Genomic DNA, 25,629 nt, shown 5'->3' with positions numbered 1-25,629 from the left:
GATCTCTTACCTCGCAGGTGTTCCACTTTAACTATATATTAATCAGGGCAAAGGACACTCTCCAAGCCTGCTATGGTATAGGAGTTAAGGTGCTGATCTGGGGTGTGAGTGCTCCTGGTTCAGATCCCTTCTGTGTTGGTTGAAAAGGGGTGGGTGTCTCAATCTCTTACTGCTCAAGCGTTCCACTTTAACTATATATTAACCAGGGCAAGGTAAGCTCTCAAGTCCCTCAATGGAATGGGGGTTAGGGTGCTTGCTTGGATTGTGGGTGACCCTACTTCAACTCCCTGCTCTGTGGGACAGGAGGGACTCTGGTGTGTGAGAGGAGATGCCTCCTACCTGAGCAAGAGGCCTATCACAGGGCCTCTTGCTCTTTTAATTAAAGAGGCTTTGCTGCTGAGCAGTAAAATCCCCCTCTCACTCTTGTCCACCACGCCCAGGTTGTGGCAGACCCCAGGGCACTCCCCTGCTCTTTTGAGGGGTGTGAACTGGGGGCTGCCACCTCCTGGGGAGAGTCACTGGTGAGCGATCCCTGTCCAAATCCCCTCTCCGTCCCAAGAAGACAATGGCCTCTTGAGAAAGAGAGGGGGTTCAGACAAGGATGGCCCACCATAAAGGATGGTCACCTAGGAGGCAGGAAATCCCTGTGCAAATCCCTGCTGAACAAGCAGCTGGGGGATTTGAACCAGGATCTCCCACAACCCACGCAAATATCCTAACCACTGGACTAGAGAGTGAGGGTAGCAGTGAGGCTCGCCCAAAGCACATTTAACTAAAGTGGAACAGCTTCAACAGACAAGTAAGAGGAAGGCAGGCAAGCAACCCCCTCACTATTACAGACTGGTCAGGGATACACACCACTCAAGATCTGAACCCACATCTCCTGCACCCCAGGCACATAGCATGATCATCACCCCACAGAGGGTACTGGATCATGGTGAGGCCCAAATACCATTTAATTAAAGTGGAACAGCTTTGAAAGCAGGCACCCCCAACGCTACCCTAGAAAGATGAGCACACATGCACCAGGAGAAATTTGAACTCACATTGCTTTCCACCCTGGGGGCACAGACTAACCGTCAGGCTACAGAGGGAAACATGTCAACCTCTGCCTGAACAACCATTTAATTAACGTGAAACAGCTTCCCCAGGCAAGAGGGAGGAACCCCCCCCCCCCCAGTGCAGAAGCTGAAAAAGCAAAGAACATGCACCAGGCCTGCATTAGAGACTGAACTCAAGGCTTTTTCATCATCAGCAGGAGGGATGGGGGGGGGGGGGGAAGAGACGGGGGAATTGAACCCACAGCACCCACATCTAGGCCAACCACTGGACTAGGGAAGAAGCAATGGCGATAGCTTTGCCCAAACAATAGTTAATTAATGTGGAAGCACAGCTACGGGCAAAAAGCAAGGGACCTGCCCACCACAGAACTGCTGCTAATATCTTTTCAGAGGCTCTCCAACAGGCAAAGAGAGGATTTGAACCCACAGTGGCCACAACCTAGCCCCGTAGCCTACTCACAGGACTACCCAGGAAGCTGCTGGTGTGTCTGACCCAAATAATAGTTCATTAAAGTTGAACAGCTTCACGAGCAAGAGGGGGGGATCACAAGACCCCTATCGCTAGAGCCACAGAACATAGACAGGCTGTAGAAAAGCCCTTTTCAAACCCCCCAACCTGCCCAGCAGGGAGAAACAGGATTTGAACTAGCCAGACTCATAGTCCCTCTGTGAAGCCTAACCACAGGCTCAGAGAGGGAACCACAGCCTTTACCTACCCCCAGTAGCCTTTAATTAAAGTGTAACAGCTTGAGGGCGCTCCCATCACTGTAGGCCAGGACCCAATGATTAGGGCACTCAGCCGGGCGGTAGGTGAGCGCTTTGCAAATCCCTCGCGCTCATCAGGCAGAGGGGAGAGTTAGGAACATGAATGGGCAGATTGCATCAGACCAATGGCCCAGCTAGCCCACTGACCTGTCTTCTGACAGCGGCCAACGCTGGCTGCTTCAAAGGCAATGAACAGAAGAGGCCAATTATCAAGCGATCCATCCTATCGGCTCCTCCCAGCAGCTGGCAGTCAGTGGGCTAAGGACGCCCCAAGCACGGGGCTACCTCTCAGATGGTCTTGGCTAATAGCCACTGATGGACCCATTCACCATGAACTTTCTCATTCTTTTTTTTCAAACCCACTTACAGTTTTGGCCTGCCCCATGTCAATTGGCAACGAGTTCCACAGGCTGACTGTGTGTTGCGGGGCGAAGTACTGCCTTTGGTTTGGGTTAAACCTGCCGCCTACTAATGCCAAGCGAGTGACCCTCCCCCCCAGTTCTTGCGTTGCGTGAAGGGGTAAATAACACGTCCTGAGTCACGTTCTCCACCCCAGTCATGATTGTCTAGATCTCTATCAGATCCAACCTTAACTGTCTCCTTTCCCACCTGAACCTGAAGCAGCTCCCGACCCCCATCACAGGTGAAGCCCCCTAACCACTACGTTAAAAGTTACATAGGAGGCCTCTGCTTCCTTCTCCCTGGGCTGTTTTGAGGGGCGTTCGGCAGGTCCCTAACCATCTCACACGAAGTGGGTTAGGCACCTAAGTCACCTGAGGGGTTCCTGGCCGTGGCCGGCAAGCAGAGGTTGGGAGGGGAAGACGCTGGGTCAATTTCCTTCTCCCCGCCTGATGAGCAGGGATTTGAGGAGGGCTCTGCATTCGCTCAAGCGTGAGCCCCAATACTGAAGTAAAGGCCAGCCTTGAGGAGGCTCGCTCGTTGTAGCTCGTCAAGCCTGTGCCACGTTCATTCAGTAGTAACTGGCGAGCCCTCTTCTATGAATCCCTCTCTAGTCCAGCGGTTTGGGTACTTACCCAGCATGTGGGTGATGCTAGTTCAATTCCTTCCCCAGCTCCCTGAGGAAGGACTTAAATAGCCTGTTCTGAATTGAATATCCAGCTGCTGGATTAAGAGGTGTTCTCCTGGGGAGCTTGGGCCCCTTGACTTTTTTTCTTCTGCTGAAGCTGTTCCACTTACATTACATAGTCCTGGGGCCACACCCCCACCCAGCAGCCCAGTATAGCCTGGGGGTTGTGGTGCGTGCCTAGCATGTGGGCAGTTGGGGTTCAAAACCCCATTCTTCTTGCTGAGAAGGGATTTGAACCTTGATCTCTTGCCTCTCAGATGAATGGCCTAAGTGCTGGGCTAGGAGGTTTTTCCCATGTGGGCACTCTCTTAGTCTTGTCTGTTGAAGGAGGGTCACTTTGGTTACATATTCATTGGGCCAAAAGCAGAGCCAGCAAGTCTGGGTAGTCCAGTGGTTGGAGTATGTGCCCAGCATGTGGGAGGTTGGTGGTTCTCATCCCATTTCTTCTTGAAGAGAAGGGAGTTGAGTATTTACCTCTTAAATGAATGTTCTAAGTGCCTAGCTAGGAAGTAGTGGGATGTGGGGGCGCTCTCTGTCTTTTCTCTTGAAGGTTGGCCACTTTCAGTAACGCTTACATGAGAATTGGGCCAGTCACTCTCTGTGACTCCCTGGGTAGTCCTGTGGTTTGGCTACTTGCCCCCCCCCCCCAAAAACTGGTGAGCTGTTGGTTCAAACCCCCATTCCTCTTTGTTGAGAAGGGTTGGCCCCTTGATTTCTTGCCTCACAAGTGTTCCACTTTAACTCTATATTAATCCTGGCAAAAGACTTGCTCAAGTCCCTCTACGGTACAGGGGTTAGGGTGCTCGCTTGGATTGTGGGTGACCCTGGTTCAACTCCCTGCTCTGTGGGACAGGAGGGACTCTGGTGTGTGAGAGGAGATGCCTCCTACCTGAGCAAGAGGCCTATCACAGGGCCTCTTGCTCTTTTAATTAAAGAGGCTTTGCTGCTGAGCAGTAAAATCCCCCTCTCACTCTTGTCCACCATGATCAGGATACACGCCCAGGTTGTGGCAGACCCCAGGGCACTCCCCTGCTCTTTTGAGGGGTGTGAACTGGGGGCCGCCACCTCCTGGGGAGAGTCACTGGTGAGCGATCCCTGTCCAAATCCCCTCTCCGTCCCAAGAAGACAATGGCCTCTTGAGAAAGAGAGGGGGTTCAGACAAGGATGGCCCACCATAAAGGACAGTCACCTAGGAGGCAGGAAATCCCTGTGCAAATCCCTGCTGAACAAGCAGCTGGGGGATTTGAACCAGGATCTCCCACAACCCAGGCGAATATCCTAACCACTGGACTAGAGAGTGAGGGTAGCAGTGAGGCTCGCCCAAAGCACATTTAACTAAAGTGGAACAGCTTCAACAGACAAGAAAGAGGCAGGCAACCCCCTCACTATTACAGACCAGTCAGGGACACATACCAGTCAAGATTCAAACCCACATCTCCCACACCCCAGGCACATACCGTGACCATCAGCCTACAGACAGTACTGTAGCACACTGAGGCCCAAATACCATTTAATTAAAGTGGAACAGATTCCACAGGCAAAAGCAAGGACAGCAATAAGGACACACATCACAGTTGCTAGAGACACCTCTTCATGGCCCTTTGTAACATGCAGAAGGAGTATTTAAATCTACAGCATCTCCCACCGCCTAAGTAAGCAGCCTAACCACTGGACTATACCAGGAGGCACAGGTTTTTGCTGGCCCAAATAATATTTAATTAAAATGGAACAGCTTCACAGGCAAGACTGAGGGAGCCCCCATCACAGTAGCCCACAGCCCAATAATTAGGGCACTCACCTGGGCGGTAGGTGAGCCCCCTTCAAATCCCTTCTCCTCACTAGTCAGAGGGGTTACGGACATAAGAACGGCCAGACTGGGTCAGACCACTGATCCATCTAGCCCAGTAACCTGTCTTCCAACAGTGGCCAATGCCAGACATTTCAAAGGCAATGAACAGAAGTAGGCAATTATCAAGGGATCCGTTCTCTGTCGTCCTTGTCCAGCATCTGGCAGTCAGAGGTTTTGGGTCTCCCAGGTCATGGGGCTGCAATCCTGCCCATCTTGGCTAATAGCCATTGATGGACCGATCCTCCACAACCTTGCTAATGCTTTTTTGAACCCACCTATCGTGTTGGCCTTCACAACGTCAACCGGCAACAAGTCCTACAGATTGACAGTGCGTGGTGTGTGAAGTAGTGCTTTTAAAGCAGCTGCCTGTTAATTTCATCAGGTCACCCCTGAGTTTGGGTTACGTGAAGGGGTAAATAACACATCCTTATTTACTTGCTCCACCCCATTCATGATCTTATAGACTTCTATCACATCCCCCCCGAGTCATTGCTTTTCCAAGCTGAAACTGAAACAGAGTCCCCCGCATCACAGGGGAGGACCCAACCACAAGGCTAAGTTACACAGGAGGCCCTTGTCTCTCCCCCATGTCCCCTGGATTGTTTTGTGGGGCATTAGACAAGTATCTAACAATCTCACCAGAAACAGGTTAAGCACCTGAGCCTGCCCATGGTCTACACTGCAGAGCCAGGTCCACGTAAAGCAGCTATGGCAACCTAACTCTGTAAGAGTCTACACTAAAATGTCGCTCCCACCAATGAAACTTGCCCAGGACACTGACTTCATAACTCCACCTCCGCCAGCAGCGTCGTGCTCAGGGTGATGTAGTTAGATCGAGGCAGTGTCAGTGTAGACCCTGCGTTGCTGACACCGACCCGGTGCTGCCGTGCAGAAGCCATCTCACACTGGCAGTGCAATTGGTGCAAGCGCTCCTGGTGAGGCCGTGCACCGACACAAGGAGCGCGGTGTGGACGTGCAAAAGCCGGCTAAGTCCCGCAGTGGCTGCACCGCCAGGCAACTCGGGGCAATTCATTTCATCATGCCGCCTTGCCCTTTAAGGGTTTTTCCCTCGGTCTGTTCCCGTAAGGAGCCGCTTCTCGCAGCTGGGCCAGGTGAGCCAGCTAGCCCCAAGGCTTGGCAGCTCAGCCAGGAGCTCCCTCCCACACTTTGCCCAGGCTTCGGGCTTGCCTGGGGGGGCTGCCGTGCCGGCTGGAAGCAGGCGGGGCTCCGCGGGAGGGTCTGGCCATCTGGCACTAATTAAAAGGCGCCCAGCCCCCGCACGTGGGTTTCCGCCGATTGCACTGCCCCGGAGTTTTCCCCTTCAGCCCCTCATCTGCCGCTAGCTACAGTAGCTTGAGCCCCCCAGACAGTAAATTTCTGCCCCCTGCTCAGACCCTGACAGCCCCCGGCTGCGATTTGCCCCCCCCCTTAATCCTTTTAAACCCCTCCAAAGAGGAGGCAGCAAATCGTAAGCAGAAGTGAGGGCAGTGGCAACAGGGAAGGTTACTGGGCATGCTCAGTACACCCAAAGTAGGGAAAGGGGAGTAGGGTCTGTTTGCGTCGGTGTTGGGCTGCTTCCCTCCGCCTTGATCTCCAGCTCTTCGCCTTCCCCGCGCACCTTCTCTGCCTCTCCGCTGCCCGGGGCCACGCCACGCCGCTCCTCTCTGCCGATCCCGCACCGGCTCCCCAGCCATGGACCCCCCCAGCGCTGTGCCCTACGCCCGCCTGGAGATCCCCAACCTCGACTCCGTGCCCTCCTACAAGTACTGGTCCATCTTCAACATCCTCTGCTGCTGCCTGCCCCTGGGGCTGGTCGCTGTCTTCTACTCGGGACAGGTAAAGGCCCCCCCCGCCCGGGGGGGGTGTCTGCTGGAGCAGACCTGCGCCCCATGAAAACTTCCCCTGCTCCTCTCTGGGAAGCGCCCAAAGACGGGGGGTTAGAGAGGGAGAGGTAAGCCTGGGCCCCGGGGGTAGCCTGGGGTTGGAGCCCTCGCTTCTCCTCCACCCGTTTCTTTGCTGCATACTGGCGTTGCAGAGACTGTAGCTTCCCCAGCCTCCCTCCCTGCGTTTGGGCTCTGGGGGGCAAGGCCTCCCGTTTGTTTTCCTCTCCCTTATCTCAGGGTGGGGTGCAAATGGAGCCTGCTAGTTTCTAAAGACACGGTTTTAGTTCAGTGCATGAGTATTTATTTTTTTTTAAAGTAGCGTTTTCTTGTTTCCAGCAAACTTTGCCTCCTCTCACGCTGGTGTGCAGACTGCATTGCTGCTCATAATTATCCTTTGAAGCCGCACAGCTGGCTTGCATGCGTTAGGGGGTGGGAGGGGGCTCTGAGTTTGAATTCTTCCTCAGAACTGAGAGTGAGTGGCATTCTGTGTATTTCTAATACTCCTGTGGCTGTAGGGGAGTTGGGGATGTATTCCCGGCTAAAACTCCGTGGCTGGGGGGCCCCAAACTGCCTGAAACCCTTTAAGCCTCATGCCCTGCACATCAACACTAGTATGCACACGCCCCAGTCATGTACTGACTGCCAGGCCTTGAGACCCACGTAACTTGCCTCAACCCAAAGTTTGTAGCGTAACGGTGGCCTCAATCTCAATGAATCACTCTGTGGATATTTTTTATGGCCTCTAAAATTTCTCTTGGTGAGACTCTTGCATGTTTTCTGCTTGGCCCTTGTCTGGGAATCTATGAACTAGACTATTCATTTTGGTGAAACTGCGTGTGATGAAATAATGGGGTATTCTGACAGATGGTTTTATAACCCCCGGAGTGCCAGAACTGCAGGAAGGTTCAAATATTGCACCTCCTGCTCAGACATGGAGGAGGGCTGGGAAATCCGATGCTGAAATGCCTCGGGTTTTCTTAGATGAGCAGCCCCAGGGTATGCTAGATTGCTTGCCGCACTCAGGTGTGAGATGGCCTTGCAGGTGGACATTGTAAAAGGCTACAGAACTTTACCGTTATAGAACATGAGTTGCTCTGTGCAGATCTCTCTATGGCAGCTCCCCTCTGGTGAGACTGTGCTGTGTGGAGACTAGCTGGAGCATGTCTTGACAGAGATGTTTTATGAGTAACTTTTGTATGTGAGCAAATTTTGCATTCTTTGTGAATGAGATCCCTCCATTCTTGACTGCCTGCTGGGCTCTGGTTACCCAAATTCAGGGCTGGGAAGGATCCACCTGCCCCCGTCCAATTCTTGGTATGCCTTCTCAGGATATCCGTCCTCACCCCTGGGTGCTGTGTGTCATATGAGGAAACCTTTCCCTTCCTGGGGAGGGAAACCTTTTTCCTTCTTCTCTCCAGAGCTAGAGTCCTCTCTGTGCCCATCCCCTTATGGGTCAGAACTCTGTGTCCTCTGTAGCAATCCTTGGTTGCATAACCCCTCAGTCACAGAACGCAGTGGCTTGGCCCTGGGCCACTGCCTCTAGCCTAGTGCATCAGAGCCAATGTGATGCAGATTGTGGGGTCCTGTGCAGAAGTCCTTCCCCTTTCCCGCTCTGACACGTTTCTCCCGTTTCCCAGGCATTGTGCAAGTGTTCTGAGCTGACCTGCTCTTTACAAGCAGTGAGGAGGAGCTGCCCCCACCTTCCTCCTAGCTCCTGTGGGCTAACAAAGCCTTCTGTTTGTTCTGCCCCAAGCTTGCCAAATCACCTCTTTATGAAATCTCAGTTGCAATGGCCCCTGATAGTTCTGAGTGATCTTTACTGGGGTCTGGGCTAAGGGCTCTGCAAATGGTTCTACCTTTGGCAGCTTTCTTCCATGTCTATCTCCCTTCCAGCACTTGATGTGATTTCACCCCTGGGGGTTCTACTAGGGTATGGGGCCGGGCTAGTGTCCTTCCACCCCTACAATGTGTCCCCCTTAACTTGCATTGGGGATGGGGTTTTTCTGTTCCCATGAGGAAGAGACATTGTCCACAGATGGCCGAGTGAATTCAGCCACATGTACATTGTATGCCTGATGCACAGGCTGTGGAACTCCCCTCCCTCTCAAGGCTGAATACCCTAGTAAACGCCAGACCTTTACCACTCGGGCTGGCTCTCCAGCTGGACGGTCGGTATGTTAGCCAGCCGTGCAGCACGGCCAGCCCCCTGGTGCGTGAAACCTGGGCAGCTTGTTCACTTGTGACCTGTTCCCAGAGACCGGAAGGGTTTTAACTCTTTGAGTCAGCTTGGGGCTGCCCCCTTTCCCAGATTATCCATTCCCCCTCGCTGAGCTGCACCTGCATATTCCCCTCACCTGGGTCCCAGGCTTGGGCCAATCCCCTTGGGCTTCCTTTAAGAACCAGACCTGGTATCCACATACTCGTCAGCCTGTGGCACTGAGGTCTTTTGGCTTCCTCGCCCTACCCTCCTTTTAAGATCATGGTGGGGACAGATCCTAAATCTGTTCCAACCTGACCATTTCATACAGCTCCTCTTGGGGAGAGACTCCCCCTGCCTTTGCCCCGTTTGCAGAGGTAATGCCCCAGCTGAGTCGCCATCTCCTTCTAAGTCGTCCTCTTCTTCTTCAGAACCCCAACCCCTCCCAGGATCTCTTCCGATCAGCCTGGGGAGTTGGTTCAAATTTAAGGAGCAAGGCCACTTTAAATTGATCATAATCCTCAGAGACTGGCCTGGCCCTTTGGCTGTAGGCTGCTATGGCTTTTTACCTCCAGTAAGGGAGTGGGAAGACAAAGCCAATCCGCAGGGGGAAACCCGACAGCCTGGTGCTCAGCACAGTGCTCTGATACATCCCATGATGAGAAGGCCTTTTCCCTGTCTTGTACATGTAAATTGAATAATGTATGTCAATTAGCAACAATTTCCTAAGAAACCCCTTTGAATCCTGGAAGATGCTATCAGACCATATTGAGCCCCTTATGGTCCCGGTCAACAAGCCCTTTTGGGCTCCACTTCCTCCCCCTACAGGAGCAGTTTTCTCTCCTCCAGCTGCAGCTTCTGCCACTCCAGGACCTGCTGAATCATGGAACCTGGATGGGCTCAGTCACTGGTCTAGGCTCTCTCTCTCTCTCTCTCTCTCTCTCTCTCAATAAATCTGGCCAAAATTACCTGACATTAATAACACTGAAGAATCTGCACCATTGTTATCGACTCTGGGAACTCTAGTATAGAAGGGCTGCTGCTCTTTTAAGCACCATGTCAACTGAGCTGGCTTGAGTCTAATTATTAATAATTGTTTGTATTGGGGTAGTGCCTAAGAGACCTAGTCATGAACCAAGGCCCCATTGTGCTCAGTGCTAGACAGACTCAGGGGGTGGGGGGAAGAGTCTCTGGCCCCAAAACCTTATAATTTAGGTCAGTGGCTCTCAATCTTTCCGGCCTACTAAACACCTTTCAGGACTCTGATTTTTGTCTTGCCGTGACCGGGGTCCCAGGGAGCCAACTGAGGTCACTCGATTTAGGGTGAACTGCAAAGACTGGGGCACCCAAAGCTGGTGGGCATTCCAGTACTTAAATCCACTAAGCTAGCCTCAAAACAGCTTCTGTAATACCTCACCGGTTACTCAGCAGCCAAAACAGTTCCCTTAAAGCAAGCTAGCCTTAGGCTTCCACCCAGACACCCAAGTCAAATAGGATGAGGATTAAGATTTTCAGTAATCATATAAGAAAGCTCTACCAATCCCAAAGGATCAGACACATTACCTCCCAGGTTAATGAATATTCCAGATCTTACTCAGATACACACACACACTTACAGCCAATTCTTATTAACTAAACTAGAATTTATTAAAAAAGAAAAGAGTGAGTATTGGTTAAAAGATCAATAGACATACAGACATGAGTACCATTCTGAGATGAGTTTTATAGTAGAGATGGGGAGCTTTGTAGCTTCAAGAAGTCCTTTCAGAGTTAGTCCATAGGTTTTAGTCCAGTGTTCATATTCAGGATGATCCAGGTGGGACTGGAGATCTCAGATTAAGGATTCAAGCTTCCCCTGCATAAAGCATCAAGCAGATCTGATAAAAAGGATCAGAACCCAAGACACCTTTATACAGTTACCAGCCTTCCCTTGACAGTACAGAGTCCTTAGGCCAACAACAGGCAATCATCAAGACTTTGAAGTGGACCTATTTCCTAAGCATCACTGATAATTAACTAACATAAGGCATTTGCCTGTTTTCCACCATTCACAGGTGATTGCTATACATTTCAAAGCGAGATCAATACAGTGATATCACTATATTAACAGTTCATTTAAATGTTAAGATCTTTTTGATCTCTGAAGTAACAGAATACAGCATAGACAGGAACTGTTTGGTTACACTGTCAACCTCAAACAATATCTATAACCACACAAAAATACAAACATTATGTAATAACATGTCCCTAGAGCTTGAATTTGGATCATTTATCCTGCAAGATGCTTAACCCTTTCTGGTCATGTCACACTTGCGTACATCATGTTTCACCTCCATTTAAACTACTTGCTTACAAAATCAGACCTAAAAAATACAAAAGCGTCCGAGCCCACTGTCACTGAACCATTGCTGACTTTCTCATTTTCACCATGTGATTATCAAATAACTCGATATATATTGTACTTACATCTCAGCGTTCTGTTTATAGAGCAGTATAAACAAGTCATCTCTGTAGGAATTTTAGTTTGTATTGACTTTGCTAGTGGTTTTTATGTCGCCTGTTGTAAACAAGGCAAATTTCTAGCTGAGTTGATGTACCCCCTGGAAGATCTCTGCATACCCCCAGGGATACACATACCCCAGGGTGAGCATCACTGAGCTAAGTGATGCAGTGTGTAAAATAACAAGGAGTCTGGTGGCACCTTAAAGACTAACAGATTTATTTGGGCATAAGCTTTCGTGGGTAAAAAACCTCACTTCCTGGTGGACTGGTACCTGTAATAAGTTGAATGTGTGCTGGGAACCAGGGGTTGGGGGGGAGTTGTACAGCAGGGGCAAGACCTCTGGATAAACTGCTTCCTGCAGCAGTTTGGTTTTAAACTGAACAAGTAGTGCCCCGGCCCCAGGCCCTGTTTATTGACGAGCGACGTAAACTTTTAAAGAAGTGCCATTGGCCCCTAAAAATCAGGACTCCTCTGCCAGATCAAAATCTCCCCAGTGTCGCAATAGCAGGTACCAGCAGCAGCTGCGTGCTCAACCTAACCTCTTTCCTCACCGTGTGCGAACAAGCTCATGAAAGGCTCCACGTCATGCCAGTAATTGTGTGAGTTCTACACAGGAAACAGGGCAGGAAGGAATCTGAATAACTCACTGTTATGGCTTTATTTGCCGGGGGGGAAACAAGACCATGAACTGTGTGGAAATGTGAAGTCATAGCGCTAATGCCGGGAAGGCCCTAGTTTTCAGAGCTGAGACTGGGCCTCCCTCCAGGATGTTGTTCAGACAACATAATCTTAGGCAAATTAGAGAGACCGCAGGTGAGGTAATATCGTTTATTGGACCTGCTTCTGTTGGTGGGAGAGAGACCATTTCAGGCCAGCTATTTCACCGCTCTGGGCTAAAACTTGCCCCTGTGTAAAGCACTGCTCCCTTTCTAACCACTAAGGAATGTCACGAGGTTTAAGCCACTGTTGAGTGTACAGCGCTCGGAGAAGTTTGGAAGGAAGGTGCTAGAGCATGGCAAAGATTGTCAGTGATGTTCTATGAGGTGGAGGCTCTAATGACTTGGTGAGAGATTTGCCTAGACAATGAATCCCTGATCAACAGCAGATTCCACCAGGTATGTGGTGGAAGAGGAGAGGCTGAAATGAGGATCTCTGGCCAAACACAGGCCCAATGCCCTCTCCTCTTCCACCACGTACCTGGTGGAATCTGCTGTTGATCTCCTGTCTGCCTCATGATTTAGACTGTCTGGAAGTGGTCAGGGATGACATGGGCAAATGGGGACTGATCCAAAGGAAATATAAAACTGTTGCCAAGCAGCACAGCAATCAGTTTTACGCAGCGTCTTACAAATCTAACACCTCAGGGTTTTAGATGAGGAGGCATGGCTTTGTTAAGGCACCGGGCTGGGACTTAGGAGATCTGGGTTCAGTTCTGGCTCTGCCACAGACTCCCTGGGTCACCTCAGGCAAGTCGCTAAGGACTAGATTAAAAAAGGTGTCCTGCCGCCCAGTGGAATTCAGAGCCCCAAATTAGTCTCCCAGGCTTCACATGCATTGTAGGGGAGAGTTAAGCCCCTCAGAGAGGGATTCTCAAAAGCCAGCATTCTGAACAGGGAGCTGCCTAAGCCAGCCAGGAGTGAAATGCAGAGGAAAGGAGTGGGGCTTAGGGCCCAATCCACAAAGGGTCTTAGGTGCCTAATTCCCATGGATCTGGGTCTCTAGGTACCTGAGCAGCAGGCCGCAGGGAGGTGTCTAACCTCACTGGGGAGTCTCAGCCATGATCTCTCTCCTGGAATTAGCCTTCTCAACCAGGTCATCCATTTTTCCGGGGCGTGGGAGGAGGAGAGACAGACAGATGCACCCCAATACAGCCAATAGCCATGGGGCAGGGCACTCCCCTGGGATGTGGGAGTCCTGTTTTCAAATCCCAGAGCTACCTTATCTGGAGCAGAAACTTGAACCTAGGAAAATGCCCATCCCACCCGGCTATGGGGTGTTGCGCGGTGGGCGTCTCAATCTCTGTGGTTGAAACTGTTCTACTTTGTATTCAGTGAGACTGTAGCCTGGTGATTGGGGCTCTTGCCCCTGGATACTTGGGTATTCCAGGGATGCACACCTACCCCCCAAATCCCTTCAGGGCTTAGGCACGAGCAGGGGCTCCAAGCAGCTCCCGTGGAGACCCCATGCCTACCAGTGGAAACATAGGGGCCGCTAGGCTCCTAGAGGAGCAAGCAGCAGCTGAGTGGGGATTTTGGGTATGTTGGTGGGGCCTAAATGTTGGGTTTTAAGTCCCTTTGTGAATCTAGCACTTAACGGATCTGTCCTTCACTTCCCCAGCTGTAAAATGCAAATACTTCCCTACCTCCCGTCAGTTACTGGGGTGGTGACGGACGCTACAGAAGTACTTAGATGAGCAAAGACAGTCGGATTGGGCTCAGAGGAAGGTATGGGCTTGAATATCCCTTCATATGCCCCTGAAGGGCTGGCCCTCAAAGAGACCTCCTAACAGGACAGGAAACCATCAGTAAGCTCCTCACCCCAGAGAGCAAATCTCCACTGCGTAATGGTATCCATTTCAGCTGACTGCTGTGGGGTTTGGGGCTTGAGCAGCACCCTAAGGCTCTGGAAAGTCTTCACCCTAATGCAGCTAGTTCAATTTCATTGACCATGGGAGTGCTTTAAAGGACTTATAGTTGTATCCCTAGTGCGTACGCTAAACATGAAGCTGCAGGGCATCTTTTTACAATGGTGAAGAACCCCCTGGGAGTGGTACACAAAACAAAGATCCGTTTCAATTCAGGATGACCCCTTCATTACAGACATCTGCTCCGTCCCTCCTGTGTTTCATATCTGAGCACCTCCAACTTCCAGTGGCTTTGACTTGAGCACTTTGAGGCCCTGGCAACAGGCAGCAATGCCATGTCTCAGCCGAGTTCATTACTGTGAAACTAATAATCCTTGACATTCACTGACCTTCAGAACTTGCTAGCACTGTTGTAGGGACACTTAATTATCTTAATTACCTGTTTACCTTAATTTTCCTTTATCATGCATCTTACTCTGATTCTGTACTTAATGAAACCACACAGAGCTGCCAGCTCCATCTTTCCCAACTCTGCTCTGTATTTAAGCCACCTGCTCAATTGCTTTTCCCCCCATATATTTGATTACCTGTATCTGGGTATAGCTTAATGGCAATGAATTACTTACTTCCCTGTGTTTATTACATCTAATATCTTTGGCAGTGCTGTTTCTGTGGTTGATCCAGAGCATTGGTGAATTACAGCATCTCCCCCTGACTTCAATATGAGTTACAGATGCTCAGCCCTCTTGGGAACAAGCCGAGAGATTGTAAGCCTCGTGTGACTTGATTTTCATGGACATAAATCAATACTAGTTTAACTTTCAATAACGATTGTGTAACGCTGTAGCATTTCCTTGCATGACTAGGACATGTGGTGCAACAGAGACGGTATTGGGCTATGAATCAGGGCACCTAGTGGCAGAAGCAGCAGCACCTAAGTTTTTGTTTGGCCTTGGTTTTGTCATCTGTAAAATGGGGACAATGGTGATTTACCTGCCAGAGTTCCACATTTTGAAATCTAAGCATGAAAATTGCAACACTTTAGAATAGGGGATGTCTTACTGGAAAAGCCTGTAATCGAATAGTTTTAAAGATCTGTCTCTCAATGATAGAGCACCACACCCAGAATGCATTTGTGCAATCAGTCAGATTTCTCACTTACTGGAACAAATGGGCCAAATTCACCTGGGCATAATTTGGCCCAATGAGTTTAACTTTTGCTGCTGATTTTTTTGAATGATACATTTTAGTCTTGGTGTAGCGCTTGTTGTTCTGTTAATCCACCGATTACCTCTCTTCATCAACACTTGCATTAGGCAGGTTCTTTTTAGCTGGGTTTGAAAAATCAGAGGGAAAGAACTATCAGTTTCTGCAGAATCTAAACTTAAAAAAAAATCTATTCTTGCTATTCAGGACACTTTGATTGATGATGGTGTGTGAATCAATGCAGTATTGTCATCCTGAGTCTGCAGACAGATGGCTCTGGAGTCTGCAGCTCAGAGTTCTCTGAAGCTGCCCATAGTGAAAATGAACCCCCTTCTTGTCAGTTTCACTGCTGCTGTTTAGAAGCCTGTGGTCACTGATTCACTTTAGTTCTGTGGTTGGCCATTTTTAAGGGCTGAGTGATTTTTATGACACGACTGCTTGTAACTATGCAAACTCTGACATGAACATTCAGATCTCATGCTTTGAGGTGGATCACCCAAGGGAGCAGGAGAGAAGTCTCCCCCTACCCCTTTATCTGCTGGGATTTGAACTTGCCAGGCTGTGCACTCTCTGTTGGGGAGCAAGGAAGGCAATTCTCCCACCTGAGTTGGCTACTCTAGAGGTAGGTTTCCTCAACTAGACCATTGGTCTATCTACTCTGAAAAATCTTTGGACAAAGTCTACCCCCTCTACATTTTTAGCCACCGCACAAGCAACAGGTGAGCCAAAGTCGTCATAGGGGTTTTCTAGAGAGGGGGAAGCTGGAAAGTTCAGCTCTAACCTATCCCAGGATTTGGGGAAGTTTTAGTTCTGGGTTTAGCACATTACTCAATCCCTTTGCAGAAGTGTAACAACTGTTACTGGATAGTGAAAGTTTGTTTATTCTAGGTTTAACAACAAAGCAATTGTGCCAGCTTCATTTATTCAAGTAACTAGCTACCCATTAACAAAAGAATGACGTTTCAAGTAATAAGGAAGGGACAGTTCCTCCTAAGGAAAAGCCCAGCTGGGCCTAGTAAAACTTTAATTGGCCTGTCTTTTCTTTCTCATATATTGGAGGGGCTAGACAGATGGCTGACTGTTCACACCACTTTACCAGGACAACTTACAGGCTGAAGTCTCTCCTGGGCACACGGATCTTTAATAATGCCCTGTTAAAGAGCAGATGAATTGACACTTATCATATTTCATCTGACTGACAACTGTGCCTCTAGCCAAAGCTTTATTAGGCTTTCAGCTCCCATAGCCCCCCCCCCCCCCCCAAAAAATCCCCAAATTTAAGGTGTACTTGTGTGAATTTTCAAATGCTCCTGATCTGAAACCTTCCCCCCTCTATTAACTAGTCTTGTGATGGCAGAGGCTAATTTGGGGAGTGAGACTCAGAACTTAGCCTCCCTGGCTTCTTGTCCCACTGACTGGCTGTGCAGCCTCGTCTACACTGGAAATCCTGAGGCACCGCCGTCATGCTTCAGTGTAGACGCTACCTACGCCAACAGGAGTAGAACAGCAAGGGGTGTGGCATATTGACAGTGCTATGCAAGGACCTTGGAGACTTTGCACAGCTGGTTAAGTGAGTTGCTCAGCTATGTACTTCATTTGCTTAAGGGTTACGTGAAGACAGTAAGTCTCCCATAAATGAACACACAGACAGATTACTAAGAGTGAAAGACTTCCTACAGCAGGGCTGAAAGTAAATAGACTTTAAAACCTTGTTTTACAGGTATAGTCATCTTGCCCTGAACTAAGCACTATGAAACCCTTTAGAGCCATACTTTCACACAGCCCCTGGTTTTCAACTCTGATTTAATTGTACAATGAGAGGGTAACATTAAGAATCAAGACAATGGCAGCAGTCTCTAATACAGGATTCTTAAAGCAGGACTGTATCATGTCAGTGCAAGTAATACACCCCGTCTTGAACTCCTATTCAACTCCTCACTTAGCTAAAGATGGTCATGTACACGTGGAAGTGGGTTTGGTGGCTGTCAGCAACTTGTTCTAGAAGTCTGCTCGGCCCCAATGAACGAGTCAAGGTGGTAGATGCTCCTCCTTCACCCCTGTGGTTAGTATAGGGGCACCAAAGATGATGATCCCTGAATCTGTTCCTCTTGGCAAGTACCTCTTCTTAAGGGATGTAGCTGTGAGAAATCTCGTAAGCTTCTCCTTGGGCATTAGCAGGTTGCTGGCTGCCTCCAATATCATGCCCTGTATTTCCTTACCCACAGTAGTGGCGAAGTCTAAGTGTAGCCTTGTTTCAGACAGGCTCCAAGCACGGCCAATGATGCATCTGACTTTTCTTGGTGCATTCCTGGAGCCCTGGTGTCCAGAATAAGAAACATTTACAAGTCTAATTTAGACAAGTGACAGCTCGACACTCCCCCTCCCCCTATTGCCATGTGTGACCCACAATCAGGAGAGAAAGTTGCCTGTAGAAAGTAAAGTGGAATTCCCCCTCACTGTAATCATAGTTATTACCTGTAACAATAGATAAAGCGAATAGACAATTGAATGTAAAAGCAAAGCAATGTCAGAATAACCTCTCTCTCACATCAGTTGGATTAAACTCTTGTATCTTCCTATCATTTTAGTAGGATTCTGGACCCAATGCGTCCCCTCCAAAACAAAGATGACCTGACCCTAACCTCCTTATTTTGCATTGGATATGCCAGCATGAACAGGACTCGCATGCATGGCAGGAGAACCCCTAGCCCCTGCTGATCCCTTAAATAAAGAGGTGTCCATCAGAGGCTACATGTTGACCAGAGCAGGCTTTCCCCAGCAATATCATATTATGCTGTCATTGGGGACATTCCCTTTGATCAGCATGGGATAGGGCCTACTGGGAGGTGTCGGTTCCATGGTCTGCACCTCCTTGGAGTAGCACTGCTCATGTGAGGCAGGTCAGCCTGGCAGTAATAGTGTGATACTCTGAAAGCTGCTGCTGGGATGCATTAGTAGTTACTCTGCTCTGGCTCACCCTCTGGAGCCTCTGATGTTCGGTTTTTTTTTTTAAGGCCCGGGGCAGACGGACTACAAAAGAAAAGCTAGATCGATTCCCACCCCAGGGATGTTCAGATCCAGAGCTGAACTTCGCAGTCCCTCTGCTTCGAAACCTTCCTGGTTACAAGCGCAGACTGTTCACAGCCAAAGTAACCATGAGTAGTTGCTCCTAACCTAGACTAGATTTGAAGCAATGGCCTAGAGGGGAAGGCCAGGCCTTCGATGCCTTGTACGGTGCAGTCACTCAACATGCTTGAGTCTGAAAAATCTGATTTGACGTTTCTGCTTCTGACCCCGTCCGCTTATGGGCAGGCAGTTTGTGGGTGGGGGGTCCTGGCAGGAGCTGGCTAACTGGGACCTGAGAATAGAGGGATGGGGAATAGGACGGAAAACTGATTAAAATCATCATCTCATCCAGCCCCCTCCTTGGAATTCACTGCTTTGGGCAGTTTTTCCCCAACAGCCTTTTCTGTTCTCCTCCCAGCTGAGAGTAGATGTCAGCTCTGTTGTGAGCAGCAAAAACTTTCTAAACCCCACAGTTCGGTGGCTTCTGCCTAACCCATAAAGCTTTCAAAAACAGGAAGCAACAGGGTTTAAAATACAGTGACGAGAGAGACCATCTCTAAATAGACACTGGGGCATTTTAGTTTGTGTATTAAATGCAAGGAGACCCTTTCAAAGTTATTTTTTTAAAAATACTCATTTGTTGGCCGCTAGAGCTCACTACCCTGCTTGTGTTGTTCCAGACTTTGGTCGGGTCTATTAAGGTCTCAGCTGCACAAATGTAAACTAGTGTAAACACACTGCGTGGTATGAAACAAGAGTGCGCTGCAGCACATGTACGCTCGGGGTTTGCATTAGTGTAGTTACCCTGGTGGCTTCAACCCGAATGTAGACACGTTCCAAGACCCTAATCCAGAAGAGCACTTAAGCACAAGTATATAGTCCTTGTGAAAGCCACTGGGACTTCAGTGACACTACTGCGCTTTGCTGGATTGGGGTGTGACTGGCTGACATAGCGTTTCATGGAAACTTCAGCAGGTCTGAACAAGTTTCATTTGTTCCACTGTGTTGGAACGGTTTGAGGGGGGGGGGGGAGAAACTCATCTCCAGGAGGGGGCGGGTTACTCCCAAGGTGAAACGTGTTGACTGAATAGAGTTGGGAGTCTTGCACAACTGCTTCCTAGGCCGGCAAACCCTTCTCACCGGCACTAAAAGATATTAAAATGTATGTGGGGGAAACAGTCAGGTAACCAATGTATGGGAGGATAACATAGACCAGATAAGGGGCTTCTTTCAGTTAGATGGTTCATTCATCAAAGTTGTTGCTCAGCCTGGCTGGTCTGATGACGCGGGTCACTGCCGGCTTATTTCAGCAGAACAGTGTTGCAAATAGGTTTCTGGACAGAGGGTGGGAATGTTATTCCTCTGTTAGAAGTAAGGAACAGTACAAAGTTACTCTTCCCCACAGCATTGTGCGGGAGGTCATACCACCAAGCGCTAGAGCAGTGGCTCTCAACCTTTCCAGACTACTGTACCCCTTTCAGGAGTCTGATTTGTCTTGTGTACCCCCAAGTTTCACCTCACTTAAACTACTTGCTTACAAAACCAGACATCAGAATACAAAAGTGTCCCAGCGCACTCTTACTGACAAATTGCTTCCTCTCTCATTTTTACCACATAATTATAAAAAATCTGTGTATAAAAATATTGTACTTACACTTGTGTGCAGTATAAACAAGTCATGCTCTGTATGAAATTTTAATTTGTACTGACTTCGATTGTGGTTTTTATGTAGCCTAGTGTAAAACTAGGCACATCTCTAGATGGGTTGATGTAAGCCCTGGGAGACCTTAGCGTACCCCCAGGGTTACACGTACTCTGGTTGAGAATCACTGGGCTAGATGAACTCAGTATCTTTGAGAGGCTGAGACTTTGGATCCCCTAGTAGAATCAAATTGTAACACAGATGAGTTAAAGGGAGGAGATTTAATCTAAATTCCACCCCGCACTCTGATACTTGGATCAGCTTGACCCAGGAGGGAGAGCTGACCTACCCAAGCACGAAGCTCCCCTCTCCAGGCATGAGAGCAGCAGACTGCTGTATGGCCTTGGACAAGTCAGTCAAGCCTAAATGTTCGGGAACAGCCACTGATTGTCTGTCCAGCATGATACCTTATGGACTAGTTTTAGGGGTGCAGAGAGCACCCAACAGCTCTCCTAGGAACTCAGCACCTCTGAGGCCAAAGGGTGCCCAAAAACTGATGTCTATAAATGAGGGGCTGCTTTTGAAAACTCGGACCTTAGCTTTGATAGGCCAGTTTCTGCGCTCATTTTTGTTGGTGTAAATCCAGAGTAACTCCAGTGAAATCTGTGGAGCAACTTTAAATTTATAACCGAGCAGAATCTGGTCCTGTTTCTCTTTTACCTGCCTGTCAAACAGATCTCTTATTCTACCTGTTGTAGGGGAAGCCAGTTTATTAGGTACAAGACACACAGATCTGAAAGCAGTTTACAAAATGTCGTCCCTAATTTGCCCCTGCCTCTGTCCCCAGGTGGAGGAGTGCCTAGCACGCAGAGATATCGCAGGAGCGAAGAGCGCCTCCAACACTGCAAGAACCATCAACATCCTCGCCGTGGTGATCGGGCTGGCATGCATTGGTGTGACCATATTCTTTATGATCCAGAGAGTTCAGCTGCTCCAAGCAGCACAACCCACCCAGTCTCCCTTATACTACAATTTAGGCTGAGGCCATGGTGCTGCCCCTCAGGCTTGGGGAGATGAAACCACCACTGCAAAAATCTGTCTTTGAATTCTGCTCTGTTGGGGTTCTCGCTCTTCTTTATTCTGCTGGTAGCCAGTAAACTTCCTCTGCAGCTGGTACTGTCATAAGTGTGTTTACAGGTCTTATGCCCCCAAGATCATCATCAAGCGGACACTTGCAGATGCTGAATTGGGACTCCCTCTCTCTGCCTTCAGCACAGCCACTTAGGTATAATTCTCATGGCACTAACTTCTTTCTCACTAGGATGGAAAGAAATCAAGAAAAAGGCACTGAAATCTTTCCAGGCCACGCAGACAGACTTGCTACCCCATGCCAAGGTTCTCTAATAAAGCACCACCTGGGAGCAGGGGCTGCACTGCGTGGGGGGAAGCTGGCAGGGGCTACACTGTGGTGGGGGGGGGGAGCTTGCAGGGGCTATCGCCTCTACCCCCCCTGTAGCAGCTGCTGCTCTCCAGCCACCCAGGTCTGAAGACACAGCGGGAAGAGTTGGCTGGGTGCCCAGCTCTGAAGGCAGCGCCACCAGCAGCAGTGGCCAGGGGCCTGAGAGCAGCTCCTGACCCTGTGTCTCGGCCCATCAGGGCACGCTGTCCAGGGCAGGTGGAGGGTCTGGGGCTCCCCACAGCTGCCTGTTCTGGCCTGGGTTCCAGGGCTCTTAGCCCCAGAGCTAGGTCCCCCAGCGTGGTGGCTATTACTGGCTGCGAGCAGTTGAAGGGCAGTCACAGCCTGGCCAGGGGGCAGGTGGGGTCAGCATTTAGGAGGAGCAAGGGTGGGGCTATGGAGAGCCAGGGGCACAGCCCCCTCTTCCAGTCTCCTCCCCTCAAATTCTTTCAGGCTTAGATAAAAAGATAAGTCTTGGGTCTAGCAGTGATCTCTGGTAGCCACATTCATCCCCAGTCTCCCCCTTTCCCCCAACGCAGCCTTCACTGGCTCTAGTCCTAGCAAGCTGTGTGCTTTAAACAGGTTACTAAGTGCCTGGTAGCTAAGACCACTACCGTTTTCCCACTAGCTCCTGGAGGAGATGATTGTAGTCAATTACTGTGAGCTGTTCAGGGCTAATTAATGTAATCACTTCTGTGTTAAATGTTTTGTATCAACTCTTGTTATAAATGTAACTGAAAGATTGGGATAAAAACATGTCTGTTTTACTTTGGCTGTGACACCACCACTTTGTATGATCAGTTTCATAGTTGCTGCTAGGTATGGCCTTTTGCCCACCACCACCAAAGCAAAAGAGAGGGAATGGATCGTAAAAGGCCAGAAAGTGGTAGGGGAGCTCAAAGGCAGATAGGGAACCTTGAACTACTTTAAATTCTTCGAGTCGATTTCACTGTGTCTGTTAAGCACAGCACCTTGCCCTTCACAAGAGCTGATGGAAGAGTTCAGAAGCACAGATTAAGAATAGGAGAATGGATTTTACACGGTGCCTATATACTTTTTAGAAGAGGGGGGTTAGCTGTAATCCGCTTATTCCAATGTTTCTAAAAAGCTTACAAAAACATAAATAAATGCTTCCGATACTAAAGGGCAGTGGCTCTAGTTTTTAGTGTGTGTAATCTCTCCTGCGTGTTTAAAACTACTCCGAATAGGTTCATGCTGGTGAAAGGTACCAGCCCTAGAAAGAAACATTCTGTTTATGCAACAGACAGACACAGCAGAGCTGTGCAGCATTGGAAGCTCTAGGCAACCAGCATAACCTTGCTTGATCTCCCTTTTCTGCTACGACTGAAAGTTCATTCTCCATGGTCATGCAGGGTGGGAATCCCCCCCATTTTAATACTACATTCTTTTTAAATTTCAGGTTATCAAAAAAAAATAAACTCTCAAACTGATTTTTCCCCCCCCCTATTTTGACACACGGAATTTTTCTCACAAACACTTGTTTAGTCAAGCCATTTTCCAGTGAAATCTGTAACGTAAACCCTCCAACTCACTTTTTGTAGGCTAGCCAACAACAGTCAACTGGTAGTCACTTTGCATCCCTTGCAGCATGGGCTGGACTTGAACCAGTCAAGGCAAAAGCTTTACCATCTCACATGGTCACCCATTCTATTGCTGCCTATACCCAGAGGTGATTGAATGCCAGATAACACAATTCAGCTTTAACCTACTCGGCAAGACGACTCCCTAGTCGGTCGGTATCTTCCTCAATAGTGCTGGGTCGGGGTCCAGGTGACAGAGCCAGGCAGATGTTGATGACAATGGCTGGAAGTGATGCCACTGTGAAGATAAGAGGAAAGGCTCAGGTATCTCTTTCTAGAGTTCTTCTTTCCTCAAAGAAAGAAGATGTAATTCCTCCCCTACCCATGCAGTAGATTTCAGCCAGTGCATCTTGTATTTCAGTCTCCCGCCTCAGAGGGAGGGAGGGGGCTGCATGTTGAATATGTTTGAAACAGGAGGGGCCAAAGACTCCTCTTACTGAGATAAAGCCAGGGTACCCTTGGAGTAACTACTGGTGTAAGCACGAGAAGGATCAGGCCAAAAGCTGCTAGCTCCAATTTAGACACTACCTTATATCAAATCAATTCCAAGAGGCCACTGGGGCTTCTCAGAAGTCACAGGAAATACGCCTCCAGTTTCCTCTAGGGCCGTGGTTCTCAAACTTTTTTTTACTGGTGACCCCTTTCAAATAGCAAGGCTCTGAGTGCAACCTCCCCTTATAAATTAAAAACACTTTATCTATTCAATACCATTATAAATGGTGGAGGCGGACACCTCGCAGCCAAACAGCACAACGGGTCCTCTGTTTGTGGACCAGGTTCTGCCCTTGCAAAGGGAACAGACTGGGTCTAATCGGCCTTTCCCGTCCCAACTACCACTGAGAGTTTTGAGCTATAATCCATCCTACATTGGCTGTGGGTTGCACTGCCACCTAATGGTCACAGTGCTTCATTACAGCAAAGCTTATGCATTGGGGAAAGTATTACAAGTGTGATTGCAGCCCTGAACCAGAATAGCCAGATAGCTGGAAAACTCTAAGGGCTTGTCTACACAGGGAAATTGGCCAGTATAGTTATTCCAGAATAAGGATTCTACTATTGCTATTCTGGAATAGCTCTCCATGTGGAACTTCTTACTCCAGAATAGCTACAGCACATTCAATTCACACCCTACCTTGGAGTAACTTCCACACACAGACAAGCCTGGAAACACTCCATCCTCCCTCCTTGTGTGCATCACCTCCACAGAGCGCACTGCTGACAAAGGAAGCATTCGTTTCTCCCCACGCTCAGTCCTGGCTGGCGAGCAAGGAAGTCCCCACAACTGAATACTTGGAAGGGACCAGCAAGGAAACGGAGGGGGAGCAACATAAACACGTGCCCCCCACGCTGGGCCCAGAGAGCCCCAGAAACTGAACTGCAGGGTGAGTACAACTGAGGAAGAGTCATTCAGCCTGAGGGCAGGAGAGAGTGTGGTTGAGTGGATGGAGCATTGGCACCACAGTCAGGAAACCTGGGTTCTATTTCCACCTGTCTGTGCCCCATTTCCCACCCTCTGTCTCATCTATTTGGACTGGATGCTACCTGGGGCAGAGTGTCTCTTACTGGGTTTGTAGAGGGTCGAGCACAATGGAGCCATGACCTTGGCTGGGGCCTGTGGATGTTACTGGAATACCAATAATGCCCTCCACTGCCGTGTAGCGATCCAGCCGCCTCTTTCTTTGTCCTTCCTACATATTCCAACCGGGAGAGAGCCTCCAGGGTGGAAGCCCCCTCAGGAGACAGGATGTGGGTTCCATTTACCTGAGCTGAGAGTCTGACAAGCAGCCCCGTGGTCCCACCTGGGAGCAAGGAACCAGACAGGTCAAGTCCTGCAGGGAGGGAGGAGGCTGGAGTTAGGGTATAGGATAGGCCTGGTGCATGGGAAGCAAGTGGCACTGCCCTGACAACCTGCATCCAATTTGTTCCAGTCACAATCAAGGCCCTTCTATGAGATCCTTTTTCTGCACCAGCCCATTCCGTGCCCATGAGCAGGGGCCCTGAGTGCAGAATTCCGGGCATCCCTTTCAAACAGCCGGTTCACATCACCGAGCCTTCCCGCTGCATTCCTTACGCTGCCATTGGTGACCAAGCCAGGCCCAGGATCAGAGGCGTGCCTCGAGCAGGGATCTCACGCCACTGCCATGTAGGCAGCTCCCAGGGAGCAGCGCGTACCAAGGTGGCGGACAAGCCACGAGGTTGTTTCAATGCCTCACGATGGGCAGATTTGGGAAAGTGAAAACCCCACTCCCTGAGAGCATAAGTACAAATTGCCATCACGCTGCACTGCACGGAGAGCGGAGGCCGCAAGGGGCTGATACCAGATAGAGATTCGTAGGGTTACTCACCCTGCTGTAGTTCAGCCGTCATCCACTGCAGTCAGCTTCCTTCTGTAGCTCAGCCCAGGGGGCTGCTGCAACAAGGTTGGCTGGCTGTTGGCATTCTCTGGAGCTCTCCGCAAGCCCCTCTCTCCAGCTGTGCCGCTCCCTACACCAAGCATCTATCTGATGTATGTACCTGGCCCCCCGCCCCAGAGTTTCCAAGCGCCGCATGATCGGTAATGGACTGACCCTCGCAGTCCGTTTTACAGATGGGAAACTGAGGCACATAGCAATTAAGTGACTTGCCCAAGGTCACAGGGGAAATCTGTGGCAGAGCAGGGACTTTAACCCAGGTCTCCAGTTGGTTCCCTAACCACTGGACCATGCTTCCTCTCTACAGCCTTGTCACTG

At 49.5% G+C, this 25,629-nt stretch overlaps 1 protein-coding gene and 1 long non-coding RNA gene across 3 annotated transcripts; one reads left to right on the top strand and one right to left on the bottom strand.

Annotated features, from left to right (window-relative positions):
- The first annotated feature begins 5,861 nt into the window (after positions 1–5,861).
- LOC101949177 (dispanin subfamily A member 2b-like) lies at positions 5,862–22,443 on the top strand. Its single transcript, XM_005308582.5, has 2 exons — positions 5,862–6,598; positions 20,691–22,443. Exons 1-2 carry the CDS (start codon positions 6,455–6,457, stop codon positions 20,883–20,885), a joined length of 339 nt encoding a protein of 112 aa, XP_005308639.2. The 5' UTR covers positions 5,862–6,454; the 3' UTR covers positions 20,886–22,443.
- Positions 16,922–24,800, bottom strand: LOC122173887 (uncharacterized). 2 transcript variants are annotated; one of them, XR_010593121.1, is made up of 3 exons: positions 24,662–24,800; positions 23,030–23,138; positions 16,922–17,451 (listed from the first exon to the last, which is right to left on the bottom strand). It is a non-coding gene; the product is annotated as an uncharacterized LOC122173887 (long non-coding RNA). The 2 variants fall into 2 exon arrangements; XR_010593120.1 differs by lacking the exon at positions 16,922–17,451 and adding an exon at positions 19,243–19,346.
- Positions 24,801–25,629: the final 829 nt, after the last annotated feature.

The sequence above is a fragment of the Chrysemys picta genome, chromosome 16 (assembly GCF_011386835.1).
Source record: "Chrysemys picta bellii isolate R12L10 chromosome 16, ASM1138683v2, whole genome shotgun sequence".
Lineage (NCBI taxonomy): Eukaryota > Metazoa > Chordata > Testudines > Emydidae > Chrysemys > Chrysemys picta.
The sequence above is the reverse complement of the archived record's forward strand: the minus strand, read 5'-3'. Positions and strand labels throughout refer to the sequence as shown.